We start from the raw sequence: 14,106 nt of genomic DNA on the forward strand, positions 1-14,106 counted from the left end.
ACTTTGTGCTTCACACTTTGAAGAACAAAGATGTAAACAATTTGCTCAAGTTTGTGTATAGTTCCAGGTTGTACAAGGGATACAGGCTTCCCTGCTCAACGCATTGTACGACTGTAAACCTGCTTTCCTTTTTCCCCAATAAGAACCTCATCCTGGGATTCAGAACGCAGATGAAAAGAAAATTCCCCCAGCCATGTCTGCAGTTAAAAAAAAATAAGTTGGGTTAAGAAAACGGTAGTGGAGGGAGAGGAGTTCCCCTATCATATACTGCATGGCTTAATTCAGCTCCAACAGAGCTTAGCCCAGCTTAGATTGCTTTAGTATCATGCCTATTTGCTCCATATACACAAAGCCACATTGAAATGTGAGGCCAATGATGCAATGGAAACAAATCCTTGACAGATATAAAGCAAAAATACACTGTTCAACATCTATATTTAGGGTTGATCTTCAACAGCTGATTCAATTTTTCGCAATGTTATCTGTGGTAAGAATCATGGATGGAAATAAAACCCTGCAGGAACAGAACTTCCCTTTATCTTCAAACACTTTCCTCCATCAATCATCCAAATATTGCAGCTGGCAACATGGAAGACTAAAACTGTTCTTCACACAAAATAGAAAGGGGGATTTTTTTTTGACATTAACATTTTGACTAACTTGATTTGCCATCTGGTCCCTGAAAAAGATCATTTTTTTGCTGAAAAAGTCTGTCCAACTTCGATGGCAGATATGGTCATGTTGCAAAATTCAGTATCGTATTGTGCCACACAACATGTACAGCCAGCACATAAAAATGCAACAGTTTTTATACGTTGTGTCTGGTTAGTGCCTTTACTGCAGTAGAATTTGAACTTTATAGATCCAAGGTCATTTAACACTGTACCAAAGATCTCTGCCCCTCAACAAACAAACCCTTTTAATTTCGCCTATATAACAATTCTAAACAGTTTACAATGACAGTATTATCTCAAAGCCATTGCTGAAGTGAAAAGAAACGTGTGACTATGCTAAATTTATAAACAACAGATAAATAATCACAGAAGATTAAACAGCTAATCTTCCACTATCATGATAAAATCAGAAAATCCTCAGTGCAAAATGTCACTCAGCGCAGCATGCTTCTTCCAGCTCTTTGAATACGCTATCCAATTAATTGTTACACTGCTCATTCCCAAGAGCCCTCAAATTTTCTTCCCTTCAAGTAATAATTTAACAGCTTGTTTATAGTTAGTACTAAATGTACTTCCACCAATTCATAACTACAGGCAGTCTGAATCGCAAATGAGTCCCAAATGAGAATTTGGTCGCAAGTCGCTTTGTCTGCAAGTTGGAACATGGCAGGACAATGTAAAACAGCCAACGCTTGTATATCAGGTCATAGAGTCATAGAGATGTACAGCATGGCAACAGACCCTTCGGTCCAATCCGTCGATGCCGACCAGATATCCCAACCCAATCTAGTCCGACATGCCAACACCCAGCCCATATTCCTCCAAACCCTTCCTATTTGTATACCCATCCAAATGCCTCTTAAATGTTGCAATTGTACCAGCCTCCACTACATCCTCTGGCAGCTCATTCCAAACACGTACCACCTTCTGCGTGAAAAAGTTGCCCGTCAGGTCTCTTTTCTATCTTTCCCCTCTCACCCTAAACCTATGCCCTCTAGTTCTGGACTCCCTTACCCCAGGGAAAAGACTTTGTCTATTTATCCTATCCATGACCCTCATTATTTTGTAAACCTCTATAAGGTCACCCCTCAGCCTCCGACGCTCCATGGAAAACAGCCCCAGCTGTTCAGCCTCTCCCTGTAGCTCAGATCCTCCAAACCTGACAACATCCTTGTACATCTTTTCTGAACCCTTTCAAGTTTCACAACATCTTTCCGATAGGAAGGAGATCAGATTGCACACAATACTCCAACAGTGGCCTAACCAATGTCCCGTACAGTTGCAACATGACCTCCCAACTCCTGTACTCAATACTGTGACTAATAAAGGAAAGCATACCAAACGCCTTCTTTACTATCCTATCTACCTGCGACTCCACTTTCAAGGAGCTATGAACCTGCACTCCAAGGTCTCTTTGTTCAGCAACACTCCCTAGGACCTTACCATTAAGTGTATAAGTCCTGCTAAGATTTGCTTTCCCAAAATGCAGCACCTCGCATTTACCTGAATTAAATTCCATCTGCCACTTCTCAACCCACTGGCCCAGATCCTGTTGTAATCTGAGCTAACCCTCTTTGCTGTCCACGACACCTCCAATTTTGGTGTCATCTGCAAACTTACTAACTGTACCTCTTATGCTCGCATCCAAATCATTCATGTAAATGACAAAAAGTAGAGGACTCAGCACCGATCCTTGTGGAACTCCACTGGTCGCAGGTCTCCAGTCTGAAAAACAACCCTCCACCACCACCCTCTGTCTTCTACCTTTGAGCCAGTTCTGTACCCAAATGGCTAGTTCTCCTTGTATTCCATGAGATCTAACCTTGCTAATCAGTCTCCCATGGGGAACCTTGTCAAACGCCTTACTGAAGTCCATATAGATCACATCTACTGCTCTGCCCTCATCAATCTTCTTTGTTACTTCTTCAAAAAACTCAATCAAGTTTGTGAGACATGATTTCCCACACAAAAAGCCATGTTGACTATTCCTAATCAGTCCTTGCCTTTCCAAATACATGTACATCCTGTCCCTCAGGATTCCCTCCAACAATTTGCCCACCAGTCTATAGTTAGTGGCACCACGTTTGCCAACCTCCAGTCTTCCAGCACCTCACTTGTGACTATCAATGAGACAAATATCTCAGCCAAAGGCCCAACAATCACTTCCCTAGCTTTCCACAGAGTTCTCAGGTACACCTGATCAGGTCCTGGGGATTTATCCACTTGTAACTATTCCAAGACATCCAGCACTTCCTCCTCTGTAATCTGACGTTCTGCAACATGTCACCATCTATTTTCCTACAGTCTATATCTTCCATATCTTTTTCCACAGTAAATATTGATGCAAAATATTCATTTAGTATCTCCCCCATTTTCTGTGGCTCCACACAAAGGCCGCCTTGCTGATCTTTGAGGGGCCAACCCTTTGGATTCTCCTTAATTCTATTTGCCAAAGCTATCTCATGTCCCCGTTGTGCCCTCCTGATTTCTGTCAAGTATACTCCTACTTCCTTTATACTCTTCAAGGATTCACTTGATCTATTCTGTCTATACCTGACATATACTTCCTTCTTTTTCTTAACCAAACCCACAATTTCTTTAGTCATCCAGCATTCCCTATACTTACCAGCCTTCCCTTTCACCCTGACAGAAATATACTTTCTCTGGATTCCTGTTATCTCATTTCTGAAGGCTTCCCATTTTCCAGCCGTCTCTTTACCTGTGAACATCTGCCTCCAATCTGCTTTCGAAAGTTTTTGCCTAATAACGTCTAAATTGGCCTTTCTCCAATTTGAACTACAACTTTTAGATCTGGTCTATCCTTTTCCATCATTATTTTAAAATGAATAGAATTATGGTCGCTGGCTCCAAAGTGCTCCCTCATTGACACCTCAGTCACTTGCCCTGCCTTATTTCCCAAGAGTAGGTCTAGTTTTGCACCTTCTCTAGTAGGTACATCCACATACTGAAACAGAAAATTATCTTGTACACACTTAAGAATTTCCTCTCCATCTAAACCTTTAACACTATGGCAGTCCCAATCGATGTTTGAAATGTTAAAATCCCCTTCCATAATTACCCTATTATTCTTACAGATAGCTGAGGTCTCCTTACAAGTTTGTTTCTCAATTTCCCTCTGATTATTGGGGGGTCTATAATACAATCCCAATAAGGTGATCATCCCTTTCTTATTTCTCAGTTCCACCCAAATAACATCTCTGGATGTATTTCCGGGAATATCCTCCCTCAGCACAGCTGTAATGCTATCCCTTATCAAAAATGCCACTCCCCCTCCTCTCTTGTCTTCCTTTCTACCCTTCCTGAAGCATTTGTATCCTGGAACATTAAGCTGCCAGTCCTGCCCATCCCTGAGCCATGTTTCCGTAATTGCTATGATATCCCAGTCCCATGTTCCTAACCATGCCCTGAGTTCATCTGCCTTCCCTGTTAGGCCCCTTGCATTGAAATAAATGCAGTTTAATTTATTAGTCCTTCCTTGTCCCTGACTGCCCTGTTTGACTCACTTCTGTTCTCAGCTGTATCCATCTCAGATCGATCTCTTTCCTCACTATCTCCCTGGATCCCTCCCCCCTCCCCACCCTGTCCTCACCATGTGCTTTGACTGCTCTTCTCCCTTTTAAGCTGTTGTTTTGACTTTTTTTCCCCAAAGTTCCAAAACAATGCAACAGCATATAAAACAGTATTCGTTACTCCTGGATTTCAAGGAAATCACCTCCAACACCAACTCCAGCTCCTCAAAAAGAGGAGCTCTTACAACCAGAAACTTTTCCTGTCCTTCAAATTGGATTACCCAGAATCCTCTGGTCCTTAAAATTACACCCGATATGGAATAGTGCTTTTAAGTATGAGTATTCATAAAGCAAACACTTGCCAATCAAGGACCCAGTCTATCAATTTTAATATTTATTCTTTCGCAAGAAAAAATATGCGCATCTACTGAACCATAAGTATCTGAGTGACAACAATAATTTCACAATCACATGGTTACTTCCAGTTCTGGACTTGCTTAATAAGTGAATTTAGATTCCTCAGCTGTCATAGTAGGAGTTGAACATGCACTAGCCTGGGCTGTTGGATTATTAGTGACGTTACCTCTATGACACAGACTCCCTCAATTCTCTACTCCCACCTCAGTTTCTTTTGTCAATTGCCAACGATCTGTACTGCCTCATTGTTTTCACTGTAAAGAGGGTTAGCAGTTTCATCAGATTTATTCTTTCATGATTATGAAAGACTTAAATTTCCCCTTCACCTTCACAGCTTCAAGAGCAACTTCAGTTCTTCAGTCTCACCATATGACTGAAACCCTTCACCCTTGGTACCATTGATGTACACTTTACCCCAAAGCCTGGCTACCCTTCCTAGGACGTTGTGCTCCAGCTGGGCCTAAGCCAGACTACTGCGACCCTTAGGACTCATAACAGCACACAAGCCAACTTCCACACTCAGACAACAACTCACTAGAACAAAGGACCCAATAGCCAGCACGAGCCAAACCAACGTAGTTTACAAAATACCATGCAAGGACTGCACAAAACACTATATAGGACAAACAGGAAGACAGCTAACAATCCGCATCCACGAACATCAGCTAGCCACAAAACGACACGACCAGCTATCCCTAGTAGCCATACACTCAGACAACCAGGAACATGTATTTGACTGGGAAAACACTACCATCATAGGACAAGCCAGACAGAGAACAGCCAGAGAATTCCTAGAGGCATGGCATTCATCCACAAACTCCATTAACAGACACATAGACCTGGACCCCATATACAAACCACTACAGCTGAAACTGACACCCGGAAACGGCAAGAAGATCCATCAACAGACACATCGACCTGGACCCCACATACAAACTACTACAGCTGAAACTGACACCCGGAAGCGGCAAGAACAAACCACTATAGACACTGGAAGAAACATCAAAGCAGCGCTTCACAGGAGGCTCCAATAGCACTGATGATGTTCCCTAGCCAGGGAACGAAACGTTTGCAGCAAGAACTTCCAGTTCGGCGAACAGAACCACAACAACGGACACCCGAGCTACAAATCTTCAACCAGACTTTAAGCACAAAAGTATGATGTAATGACTGCCACCTCCTTGGATGTGCGCAGCCCAAATAACACTCAAGCTCAACAACACCCAGAAAAAAGCAGACTGCTACACAGATGCTCCATCCATCATTCATTCCCTCTATCAACAGAGCACAATGGCAACATGTACAACCCTGAAGATGCACTAATCTTTCATGAAGGCACCTAAGACAACACCTTCCAAACATACAATCTCTACCATTTAGAAAGACAAGGGCAGCAAACATATGGGAATATGACCTGCAAGGTCCACTCCAACTCACTCACAGACTGACTTGGAATTACTATTGCTGGGTCCTCCCTAAAGCACAGGGCTGCAGCAATGCAAGAAAGCAACTTACGACCACTTGCTCTAGGATAAATACAGATGGGAAACAAATGCTGCCCAAGCCCAAATCCATGAACATTTTGTTTTGAAATACAAGAGTGACTTGAAGGGCTGTTAAACAAATTGGTATACAATCAGAATACAGTTTGCAAATTAAAACTAGCGGCAGTTTATAAGAAACATATTGTCCAAATGCTGTTGGTTTAGGCCTGGCGATGCTTGGCTTTTGAGCAGGGAATTGGTAGCTGAGTTTAAGTCAGGTGCTGTGAAATGGTGCGATCTTGCAAAAGGAACAATTTGGAATATTAATAAGAGACATTCACACGATCAGTCCAGTGAACTGGATAGCAAATAAAATGCTCAGCTGCATTATGAATAATGCAAGATATAAATCAAGAAGGGATTTTAAATGTGTATAATCATGGACAAGACTATGTTTTGTTCAACTCAGCTTCCAAGTTGTTTGGTAAAATTGCCTAACAACAGATGTCTCCTCTTTGTTGCACACTAATATTTCTCAGTATTAATTTTCATAACTCTATCTCCCTGAAGCAGTTTATTATTGTGAATATAGACACTGAATTTTGGTCACTGAGAACAAACCTTTAAAGCTAACCTTTAATCTGTTCTCATTCAATGGCTGCAACCATTCACTTCCAGCAGAAGTCCCTGCACTTCTAGCAAGAATACAAATGACATATTTTTTCATGCCTTGAGACAGTTGTGTTGCCTTCTACGCAATTACACTAACATGTTTGAGAGGTTCGAATCCAAGATCCACTGATCTGATTGATAACATATCATGCATTCTTTACTTATCAGGGTCATTCAGCACCAGCCAATTTTCCTTCCACATCTGTGCTGGATAGTACACATGGGACAAGTAAGCTATTGCATTACACTGTTCAAACTTACCTGATGGTGATGACTTCCTCCCGGTTAGCCTGTATGTGCCAGCTACAATTAACTCGGGTTTGATAGTTAAAGGGCCAGCCTGGACTTGTAATTATTCCACTTGGCGCACTGAGCTGTTCTGGTGTATCACCACATGCTAACAGAAAGAGATGTTGGATAATTAATACAGTAAGTGCATGTAACATTGCGTCTGTACAAGTGTAACAAGAGGAAAAGAAAAATATCAATAAACATCACAACTTCAAATACACAACCCCTTTAAAAATGGAAAAGCTTCCACAGAGACACAAACAAAAATTAGACTCTGATCCAAAGAGACAAAAAAAAAGACATCAAGGAGTTTTTTAAAACTAGAGACTGTGGAATAAGCAGGAAGGGTGCTGCCGCAAGGAACTCCCTCTCTCACATTCTCTGGGAAAGTGTTCACACTATCCTTCAACTGTACATACCAAAACTCCCTCCCTCCAGTCCATCTACACACAACACTCCTCTTTTTTATGCAGTAAAGTGAATTATGTGCAAACGTTCCCAGCATTCTTTTAAGTGCAAAATCACACGCACTCTACTTCTTCACGTGAATAAAAAATTCTCCCATCGAATATGAACAGTACAGAAAGAGGCAATTTGACCCACCTTATCTGTTTCAGGTCCCAAAACAGCTCCCCAGCTAGTCCCACTCTATAGGCCTATCCATATAGCCCTCTCAATTCATCACTTTCAAATATACATCTAGCTCTCTTTTGAAACGTCACATGGAATCTACCTCCCTCACTCTCCCGGACAGCACATTCTAAATCATAACTCCTGAGTAAAGAAGTTTCCAATCTCATCACTAGCTCTCTTCCCGACAATCTTTAAATTGTGATCCCTAGTTACTGATGTACACCAACTGGGAAACAGAATACCCTTATTTACCCTGTCAAAATTGTTCATAATTTTGAACACCTCAATAAGGTCACCTCAACCTTCCCTACTCCAAAGAGACTGAGCCCATTTGTCTAAACACCTTGTATCTAAAATGCGTCAATCACAGAACACTGAACGTTACAGCGCAATACAGGCCCTTCAGCCCATGATGTTGCGCCGACCTGTGAAACCAATCTGAAGCCCATCTAGCCTATTCCATTTTCGTCCGTATGTCTATCCAATGACCATTTAAATGCCCTTAAAGTTGGTGAGTCCACTACTGTTGCAGTAGTGCATTCCATGTCCCTAGTACTGAGTAAAGAAACTATCTCTGATGTCTGTCTTATATCTATCACCCCTCAAATTAAAGTTATGTCCTCTCGTGCTAACCATCACTATTAGAGGAAAAAAGCTTTCACTGCCCACACTATCTAACTCTCTGATTACCTTCTATGTCTCAATTAAGTCACATCTCAACCTTCTTCACTCCAATGAAAATAGTCTTAAGTGCCTTAGCCTTTCCTCATAAGACCAGGCAACCCTTTTCAAAGCTCCAAATCCTTCCTATCATGCGGTGACCAGAACTGTACTCAATACTCCAAGTGTGGCCGCACCAGAGCTTTTACAGCGGCATGACGTCATGGTTCCAAAATTCAATCTCCCTAACAATAAAAGCTAACACACCGTATGCCTTCTTAACGACCGTAGTAACCTGGGTGGCAACTTTCAGGGATCTATGTACATGGACACAGAGATCCCTCTGCTTATCTACACTACTAAACATCCTACCATTAGCCCAGTACTCTGCATTCCTGTTGCACCTTCCAAAGCGAATCACCCCATACTTTTCTACATTAAACTCCATTTGCCTCCTCCCAGCCTAGCTCTGCAGCTGATCTATGTTCCTCTGTAACCTACAACATCCTTCTGCACGATCTACAACTCTACTGACCTTAATGGCATCTGCAAATTTACTAACACATCTTTCTACGTCCTCGCCCAGGTCGCTTATAAAAATGACAAACAGCCATGGACCCAAACAGATCCGTGTGGTACACCATTCGTAACTGAACTCCAGGATGAACATTTCCCATCAACCATCACCCTCTGTCTCCTTTCAGCTAGCCAATTTCTGATCCAAACTGCTAAATCACCTTCAAACCCATGCCTCTGTATTTTTGTGCAATAGCCTACCATGGGGAACCTTATCAAGCGCCTTACTGAAATCCATAAACACCACAACTGCTTTACTTCATCCACCTGTTTGGTCACATTCTCAAAGAACTCAATAAGGCTTGTAAGGCATGACTTATCCTTCACAAAACTGGCTGGCTATCCTTAATCAACTTAATTCTTTCTAGGTGATCCTAGCATCATTCTTGTAAATATCCTTTAAAATTTCTCCAAGGCTTTAACACACTTCCTTAAATAAGGTGCCCAGAACTGAGCACAACATTCCAAATGTGGTCTGTCCAAAGATTTGCGAAGGTGTTGCACCATTTCCTTGCTTTTATAAACTCTGCCTCTATTTATAACACCATGTACATTTACAGGGCAACACGGTGGCACTGTGGCTAGCACTGCTGCCTCACAGTGCCAGAGACGCAGGTTCAATTCCCGCCTCAGGCAACTGTCTGTGTGGAGTTTGCACACTCTCCCTGTGTCTGTGTGGGTTTCCTCCCACAGTCCAAAAATGTGCAGGTTAGGTGAATTCGCCATGCTAAATTGCCTGTAGTGTTAGGTGAAGGGGTAAATGTAGGGGAATGAGTCTGGGTGGGTTGCTCTTCGGAGGGTCGATGTGGACTTGTTGGGCTGAAGGGCCTGTTTCCACACTGTAAGTAATCTAATTGACTCTAATCTAATCTAAAAGTACCCTTCCCCGATTTGCATGTACGCATTCCCTCCTTCAACCTTCACATACAAGCGTAAACACGTGTGTGTGTGTGTGTGTGTTTGTGTAAGAGAGTGAGATAGACATGCAAGGGAGGATTAGGTTGTATATGCGTGCATGCAAGGGAGGGAGTTCATATGTGCATTTATAAATAAAAGGAAGGAAGGAAGGAAGGAAGGAAGGAAGGGTCAGCTTTTGAATGTGCATATGTATAGGGTGAAGAGCTGAAGGGAGAGAGTGAGGGAGGTGGAGAGGGAGTGAATATACTGATGCGTATGCATATATGATGTGTGTGGGAGACAACTGATAGCACGAGGTAGAGACAGGGAGGAAGGGTTTATTTGCGCAGGCATATGAGGGAGAACAACGTACATGCATTAGGTGAAGGGAATGGAGATGGGGAGATTGTATGACGGAAGGGTGACTTGGGGCATACAAAATGATGGACTAAGTGATGTAAAATGGGATGCCTTGACTTGTGCAGATGCAATCAGCTAAAGGGCCCTTTTCTGAGCCATAGGCATCTACAGGGAGTGAGTGCCTCTGTGCATGTGTGAAGGAGATCAAAGCATATGCTTGACAGATGAAGACAGAGTTGGGTGCATTTGTATACGAACGCAGGGGTTGATGAGGGAGTGTGGGTGCATTTCTCCAGGGTGCACATGTACATGTGTGCATTCAAGAGAAGGTCATGGGTAAATGTGTGAAAGAGGGAGAGAGGGGAAAGGGAGGTCAGCCTATGGATGCATGTGTTTAGGGTGGGGAGTTGAAGACTGAACGTAAGGTGGCGAGGGACTGAGTACGTGGGTATGTATGCACAAGAGAGAAGGAGCGTTTGCATGGGCAAGGGATGTGGAGAGACAGTGTATATGGTTGAGGTAGAAATGTGTATGCATATGCAGGAGGGGGAGAACCAGTACATATAGATTGGAGTCATACACATGTAGTGGTGGAAGGGGTTGTGTGCGCACATGTACATGCTCAAGAGGGAGGGGAAGGGAGTGTGTGACTGTAGCAGGGAGGGCAGTGGGTTGTGTTTGACGGTTTTCTCAATGAGCTGCTGAGAGCAATTATCACTGATCCAAACTGAATGTTACCCAGTTTCACATATTTCCAAACTTTAAAATTCAATCAAAAAGGTTGTGAATATATACTGTGCAGCAAAAGGTTCCTGTATTCATAGAGAAAAGGAAGAGCTGGGAATGGACACTTATGCACCAAGAACAGGATTGCACAGTTTCTGTGATTCCGATGGGATAGGCAAAGTTATATCAAGTAATGACTGGACAGCAGAGTACAGTAGTTGGAGGATTCATTAAAAGATATTAAGTGACCATAGGAATCCCAGAGAGATAACATACTGTAGGAAAGTTACAACGGCATACACAGAATTAGAGAATGGTTAAAGTGCAGGAACCAACCTTGGAGTCAGCAAATTGGGTGATCAGGTGTTTACTGGAAAGCAGAAAATTCTCATGGACAAGGTAAGCTTGGAGTGGTCACCAGCGAGAAACAGACTTCAGACTGGTATAAGTAGCACTGAAATGCCTACCGTTGCTAGTGTATTAACCAAGAGAATTAACCAAGATACTAAAAAACTATCATAAACAAATTTCATGCAGTTATGTTTATTTGAAAAATAATAGCCCTCAAATTCCAAAGCAAAGTGAGTGGATGTTCCCTTGCAAAGCAGCAAGCCTTCTGAAGGACACAAAGCACAGGGAGACTGCAAGGTGACATCACTGATGTGTGTAAAATTATGAGGGGCATGGATAGGGTAGATCAGGAGAAACTTTTCCCTTGGGTGGATCAATGACAAGGGACACACATTTGAGGTTAACGTTTAATGGAGATGTGAGAAGGAAAATTTTTCATGGGTGGTACAGGCAGAAACCTTCATAACAGTGAAGAAGTGTTCAGATGTGCATTTGTGATGCCAAGGGGAGGAGCGGGTCAGCTATAGGCAAAGTGCTGGAAAACTATATCACAGTAGTTAGGTAATTGTTTTTGACGGGTGTGGATGTGATGGGCTGTAGATCTCTGTGATTCTCTGTAAACAGCTAAAACTCAAGTTGAGAGTGCCAGTGGTAAAGGAGTCAGAGATTTTTAAGAATAGCAAAAGGTCCTTCAACCCATCTCATCCAAGCAGGTCAAAAATAACCACCTCAAGATCAGCCATTCTATATGCTCCTGTAATCGAAGCTTGTCCTCCTCACTACTTACTACCTAACCAGTTTTTGTATCATCTGCAAACTTACAAATCAACCCTCCTCCATTCAAGTGTAAAATCATTTATACAAACTACAAGCAGCAAAGGTTCCAACACTGATCCCTGTGGGACCCCACTGGACACAGATTTCTCATTAATTATTTTCTTTGTTCTGGGAACTAATGCAATACAAAATTTTCAAATAATATTCTAGTTATGGCATTTTGCTGCAAATACTGTCTCACTTTAGTTTCATAGCAAACACTGTGGAACTTGAAGTAACTAATGCTGGCAACAAGAGATCCCTGAAAAAAACAGAAGATACAAACTTTACAATTGCTGAGAGTGGGGGCAAAAAAGGCAGTTGATATCTGACTTGAAAATATTGCAACAATAAACTCCAAAGTATCACTTTAATGATCTAAGTTACATTAAAGGTCACATTAATCAAGATGCTTCAACTTGCATGTTACTGGGGAATTACTATTTTTTTAAAAAATCACACTTGCTCTGGGACAGGAAACAAAAGAATTAGGAAATTCCTGCATAATGCAGTATCATCATCATCATCCCCTTGTGCATTAGAGCAATCAAAGTAGCTTGGCGAAACGTGTTTAAATGGATGTACTAAAGCCAAAAGCATTACTATGGAACAAATCTGTATTTATAACCAATGCAGCTTTGGATAGCATCTGGAACAGTCATTAATTGCAACAATGCAAAATAAATGTTTAAGTAGACAAACACACAAGGCACTATTACAGACCAATCTAACGTCTCTTTCCTAATGAATATGACCAGGAACTTAATTGATCACTGAACCGATATTAATCTCATTTACTTAATAACACTACTGTAAGCACTCAACATTTAAAATGTATATACCAGATTTATTGAATCCTGCCAATAAAAATAAAATAATCCCTTCATTGCTATAAGCATTATGTCAGGTCCTACATCAACTGTTAATTTCCTTCACATCTGAAAAGAACAAACATACCAGCTGAGATCTTTGAAATCCGTGTATTTCCTGAAACATACTTTCCACCTAGAACGCCATTTCCTGAAACAAAGTTTAAAAAAAATAAATTTAGTATGTCAAGAATAACACCATTTAGCAGGTTTTGTTTACTTCACCTATAAAGAAAGACATTTCCTAATAGGTCTAGAATATATACATATACACATTCAAATGGTTCACTAAAAACTTGATAAAGTGCATCACCTGAAATAAGTTAAAAGACCTCAGCAGCAAAAGTATCATCCTCCACTGTTTCCATCAGGATCCACCACCAAATACATCTCCCCTATCCACCACACTGTTCTGCAGGGACCACTCCCTGAGAGACACTGGTCCACTCCATCATTCTGAATACTCATTCACTCTCCTACGCAATCGCGCAAGGTTTAACACTTGACTAGCCACCTTCTCCTTCTTCATTGTCCAAGGCCCTAAACACCTTACAGAGAAAGCAATGCTTCATTTGTAGTTTTTTCAAACTGCATTTATTACTCTCAATGCAGTCTTCTTTACACCACGTCAACTGCCCTGTCCTCATCTACATGTTTGGTCACCTTCTCAAAAAATTGAATGAGGTTTATGAGACACAACCTGCCCTTGACGAAACCATGTTGACTATCTCCAATCAAACTGTTGCTTGCTAGATGATTATAAATCCTATCTCTTATAATCCTTTCTAAAACTTTTCCTCCTCCAGACATAAGGCTCCCTGGTCTATAATTACCTGGGTCATCTCTGCTGCCCTTCTTGAACAAAGGCACAACATTTGCAATCCTCCAGTCCTCTGGTACTAAACCTGTAGAAAATGATGACTCAAAGATTAAAGCCAAAGGCTCCGCCATCTCCTCCCTAGCATCACAGAGAATCCTCTGATAAATCCCATTCAGCCCAGGGGACTAGTCTGCGTTCACTTCTTCGATAATTGATAACACCTTCTCCTGACTAACCTCGATCCCTTCTAGTCTAATAGCCAGTATTTCAGTCTTCTCCTCTACATTATTCTCCTTTTCCTGAGAGAAAACAAATGACAAATATTCGTTT

At 41.7% G+C, this 14,106-nt stretch overlaps 1 protein-coding gene across 1 annotated transcript in view; it reads right to left on the minus strand.

Annotated features, from left to right (window-relative positions):
• Positions 1-14,106, minus strand: part of lrp12 (low density lipoprotein receptor-related protein 12) — an 83,789-nt gene that overhangs the window by 49,883 nt on the left and 19,800 nt on the right. The window contains exons 2-3 of the mRNA XM_060824316.1: positions 13,045-13,107; positions 7,039-7,174 (exon numbers count right to left, since the gene is read on the minus strand). Of these exons, the coding sequence (XP_060680299.1) occupies positions 7,039-7,174; positions 13,045-13,107 (199 nt within the window). The remainder of the gene's footprint in view (positions 1-7,038; positions 7,175-13,044; positions 13,108-14,106) is intronic.

This window comes from Hemiscyllium ocellatum, chromosome 4 (assembly GCF_020745735.1).
Source record: "Hemiscyllium ocellatum isolate sHemOce1 chromosome 4, sHemOce1.pat.X.cur, whole genome shotgun sequence".
Lineage (NCBI taxonomy): Eukaryota > Metazoa > Chordata > Chondrichthyes > Orectolobiformes > Hemiscylliidae > Hemiscyllium > Hemiscyllium ocellatum.